This window comes from Triticum aestivum, chromosome 1D (genome assembly GCF_018294505.1).
Source record: "Triticum aestivum cultivar Chinese Spring chromosome 1D, IWGSC CS RefSeq v2.1, whole genome shotgun sequence".
Taxonomy (NCBI): Eukaryota; Viridiplantae; Streptophyta; class Magnoliopsida; order Poales; family Poaceae; genus Triticum; species Triticum aestivum.
The window spans coordinates 4,263,275-4,268,053 of NC_057796.1; the positions used below are offsets into that span (position 1 = coordinate 4,263,275).

General features: G+C 42.8%; 1 protein-coding gene across 2 annotated transcripts; it reads left to right on the forward strand.

Moving 5' to 3' along the window:
- The first annotated feature begins 1,122 nt into the window (after window positions 1-1,122).
- Window positions 1,123-4,533, forward strand: LOC123162006 (uncharacterized). Of its 2 annotated transcripts, none has more exons than XM_044579823.1 (6): window positions 1,123-1,300; window positions 1,384-1,533; window positions 2,839-2,945; window positions 3,775-3,892; window positions 3,976-4,050; window positions 4,231-4,533. In XM_044579823.1, exons 1-6 carry the CDS (start codon window positions 1,199-1,201, stop codon window positions 4,396-4,398), a joined length of 720 nt encoding a protein of 239 aa, XP_044435758.1. In that variant the 5' UTR covers window positions 1,123-1,198; the 3' UTR covers window positions 4,399-4,533. The 2 variants fall into 2 exon arrangements, with proteins under 2 accessions (XP_044435758.1, XP_044435750.1); XM_044579815.1 differs by having other exon boundaries at window positions 1,124-1,300; window positions 1,378-1,533.
- Window positions 4,534-4,779: the final 246 nt, after the last annotated feature.

The following is a 4,779-nucleotide window of genomic DNA, read 5'->3' on the forward strand; positions in this document are numbered from 1 at the left end:
ATTAGTGTTGAACCTAAATAAATGTTATTTGGTGTTTGCGTTGAGCATAAATATGATTGGATCATCTTCATTGCAATGCGGTTATTCATTTAAGTCGGAGAATAATTGTTATTCTGTTTACATGAACAAAACCTTCTGAGGTCATGCACCAAAAATGGTTTATTGAATCTCGATCGTAGTTGTGACGCCCCCGATTCAATCGTACACTAATCATACACGCAAACGTGTACGATCAAGATCAGGGACTCACGGAAAGATATCACAACACAACTCTAAAAATAAAATAAATCATACAAGCATCATATTACAAGCCAGGGGCCTCGAGGGCCCGAATACAAGAGCTGGATCATAGACAGGTCAGCGGAAGCAACAATATCTGAGTACAGACATAAGTTAAACAAGTTGCCTTAAGAAGGCTAGCACAAATTAGGATACAGACCGAAAGAGGCGCAGGCCTCCTGCCTGGGATCCTCCTAAACTACTCCTGGTCGTCGTCGGCAGCCTGGACGTAGTAGTAGGCACCCTCGGTGTAGGGGTCGTCGTCGACGATGACGTCACTACTAGAAAAAGGGCTATAGATGGGATTGACACTAATGGCGCACCAGACAAGCGGTGCGCCATTAGTATATACTAATGGCGCACCACCTTTTGATACGCCATTAGAGTTGAAACTACTAATGGCGCACAAGGCGCAGGGTGCGCCATTAGTATCAAAAAAAAAATTTAACTAGTGCGCCTGTCCAAACATACTAATGGCGCATCCAGACACAGTGCGCCATTACTAGTTGTAACTAGTAATGGCGCACCTGGCCCAGGGTGCGCCATTAGTATCAAATTTTTTATTAACTAGTGCGCCTGTCCAAACATACTAATGGCGCATCCAGACACAGTGCGCCATTACTAGTTGTAACTAGTAATGGCGCACCTGTCCCAGGGTGCGCCATTAGTATAAAAAAAAATTTAACTAGTGCGCATGTCCAAACATACTAATGGCGCATCCAGACACAGTGCGCCATTACTAGTTGTAACTAGTAATGGCGCACCTGGCCCAGGGTGCGCCATTAGTATCAATTTTTTTTAACTAGTGCGCCTGTCCGAACGTAATAATGGCGCACCACCTGAAGGTGCGCCATTAGTAACTAGTGCGCCTTTCCTCTATCCTCTTCTCCCCTAAATAACCCCGCCGTACCGCTCTGCCATGGCCGCCGCCACACTCCGCTCCGCCCTCCTCTCCTCCTGCGCCCTCCGCCGGCTCGCCTCCGCCTCCGCGCCGCGCGCCCCCCGCCTCGCCCAGCCCAAGGTCTCCGGGCGAACTGATATACTAGATCGTCGCGCTTCTCGCACTCGCGCTCACGGTTTCTGATCGGGGTTCTGCAGGTGCAGGGGTTCGCCCGGGCTCGCCGGTCCTACCCGGCCGCGTTTGCCGCCTCCGCCATGTCGACGTCGTCGGGGGCCAAGGAGGCGCCGGCCAACAACCCGGGCCTGCAGGCCGAGGTCGACCCCGCCACCAAGGGCTACTTCATGCAGCAGACAGTAAGCCGATCCTTCCCGTTTCCTGCTTCGTTTTAGCTGCCGATTGAGTGGGCATGCGTGGTATTGGATTCGAGTTTGCGCCTCCGTGGGTTTGATCTGTGGAGTGGAAGGGAGTTTTGTGGCTGGATTTGGCCGAAGCAATCTGTCGAACAGTTGGTGGTCCGTACGTGCTTGCTGTGGCAGGTTATAGAATTGGGAGAAAACAACACTTACCGAGGACTAAGTGATGGGTGTTGTTAGTTCCATGTGATAATTTCGAGCAGCGTTGTTGGTTTTGCAGCTGCAGTGTCAACTTAGCATCCCACTCTGTTTGGCCCAGTATTGCCGCTGTGCATATGTTTTATTACTGCACCACGTATGGTATGGAGTTGTTTCTGTGGAATGCTGGAAACTGTGTGTATGTGTAGGATATGCAATTCATCGTAGGCTTTCATGGGGTTACATTTTCGACAGGGCTGCTTTCAATGCTTTGCAATAGGCTCAGGAAATTCTTCGTGTTAATGCACCAGGCCATGAAACTTCATTTGTTCTGCAATTGGTCGAACAGTCGGTGGACCAGCTTGTTACTAGCAGTATTTCAGGTTGTCCCAGTCGGTTGCTGTTGCCATAATGAATTATTTTCTCTCTTCTTCTTTTTTTGTCCCAGCTTGTACACTAAATCCACTTTACTAAAGATTTTTTTGGCCAATTCTTTAGGCTTCCTTGGTAGTGTAGATTCAAGAAAATTTTATAAAATTTATTCATTCTTTCTTCACTTTTTTTTTATTTGTATGTTCTCTACTGTTGAGTTAATTTAGTTGCAACCATAACAAGTATGCTCTGTATTCAGTTCAGCTAACAGTTTTTGTAGTTATTGTTAAAATAAACTGCTTTTTTAAGTAAGGGAAAATGTTCCCATTGTTTTATTTCATTAACCATATATATATAGAGAGAAAATTTATTCTAATTTGTTGTCCTTAATTGCCGAAGGAGCCTTTTTTGGGTACATGCTACGCAATTTTCATATGTATAACTGTAATGAACATACAGTACTGGAAAATTTTATCTGTGAGTTGCATGACGACAATGTTAGATCCCTTACCATTTTTAACTTTGTATGCATGAACAGATGAACACTCAATACAGTAATTTTCATATTTGGGAGGCGTAATTTTTAAAACTAGTGACAATGGGAAATCCTTATCGGTGTTCTTTTATGTCTTATCTAGTTAACATAACATAGTGTTAGTTGGAGAACCCATGATGGGAACAATTACGTTCCCTTGAATTACTAGGCTAAATATGCTCCTTTTTTGCAATTGCCAGCTTGAAAAGCTCATAAATGCTAATTCAACTGAGGTTGATTGGGAACGTTCCTTCTATTTGAATTTAGTCGCTCACACGTCATATACTGTCACAGTGGCATTGTGCAGGTATGTTTCTGTGGCACTTCTGCTAAGATCTTACAAGCTTTGTATGCTCTGAACAATTAGCTATAACTATGCATAAGAACAACTGCAAACCTTTTTGGGTGATCTATTGAGGTGTTATGGCTGGTGTGCGAGACACTGGAGTTGAGACATATATTCAGGAGGCGCCACCGTATAGAAGAGGTGTAATAACGGTGGTGCAGAGTGTGTGTGTGTGTTCAGCATCGATGTGGCCTTGTGTTGAGCTGTAGGCTATATAAGCCAGTCTGTACCTAGAGAATGGTTAAGCTGAACAAATTGAGAGAAATCTACCAATTAGCCTCCTACTCTCAGTTATTCCTCTTCTTCTCCAAGCCTTCGTGTTTACTATCTTCATCGCGTCTTGGCAGATCGCCAATGGCAACGGGGTGCTAAATGAAGTAAATCCTTATATTAATACAACACTTTTGGTCTGTTAGCTATAGTCAGTTAAAGAACTCCCCAGATTTTTGGTTCATAGTTTCTCACCCTTTATCAAAATCTGAGACGGTTGGCAAATAATGATTGTCATGTCATCTAATTCCGTATTGAAACAGCATTCTCTGTTTCAACTAAATGTTGCGAAACGGGTCTGGGTTGTTGGTACAATCACACTTTTTTCATTAGCTGGATGAACAATTTGTGACCACAAATTTATCTTTCAGCTTGAGTTTGCCCTGGAATGTTAAGGGACTCACAAATCTTAGAGTGCCAGTAGTATCAATTGTCATGCACAACAAAACCTTTTTTTTCATAACTCCCCTCAGTAATATTTAATGGTTGGTTATGTGCTTCTTCTAATCTACTTCCACAGTATCAGCAATCTTCGCAATCGTGCAGACAAAAGCAAGCGGTTGCCTCCAATTTACAAGGTTTCAAAAACTGTATATGCATCCCCTAGCCGTGTAAATTTCCGCCTTGATCAAAGAAAGGTAATTTTTTTTCTGGCATCATCTTTTCAGAGAGACTGCCTTTCAATATAAATAATCTGTCGTAACTCACATCCCTTTAATAGGCTGTAGAGACAGTACCTGCATATCCGAACATTTATTTCTCAATTGATGACTTCGATGATCCTTTTGATGCTGTGGTGAGTTCTGATTTACTTCTCCCAAAAATTACATAACATTGTGTTCTGGCAATACTTTGCAAATATTGTAGATGCCTGCGGTTTTATCACTGATGTTCCGTGGTTTTCCTTCAGATGGCTTTGACCATATACTTTCTAAGTTAACCATAAAGAGTAAAGTGATCTTGTAAATTTGAGCAGGTTTTGTCAGACCCAGAACACTGCTATTGTGTGATTCTCAATGCGCATGATGGGGCAGCATTTCCTGAAGAAAGCGAATCAAGCAATGTCGGTTCAAATATACAATCTGGGATCAACTCTGGGAGCAGTGGAGAGAACCCACCAAAGGTTCACTCTCTTCCTAAATGAAGGTTTCATTGTGATGACCGCAGCTCTCTTCTATGTGATGGTAGTTTAGATGATCGATATCGACTTGTAATGTGAAGACAAACTCGCGGTCTCGAGACTTGTAATATAATGTTCTATCTTTGTTCGGTCTTTTCAATTCGGAGACTAAAATGATGAATTGTATTCAGAGACTAATCTTCTATTGTATTCGATGAATCTGTTGTTGATGTGTGCTGTCTATATTTTGTCCAATTATACATTTTGTAACCTGTGCAAAAAACAGAAAATAAAAAAATAAAAAAACCTAATATTCATACTAATGGCGCATCACATCATAGTGCGCCATTAGTATTCCAGAGGATACTAATGGCGCATCACTAAACAGTGCGCCATTAGTATGCC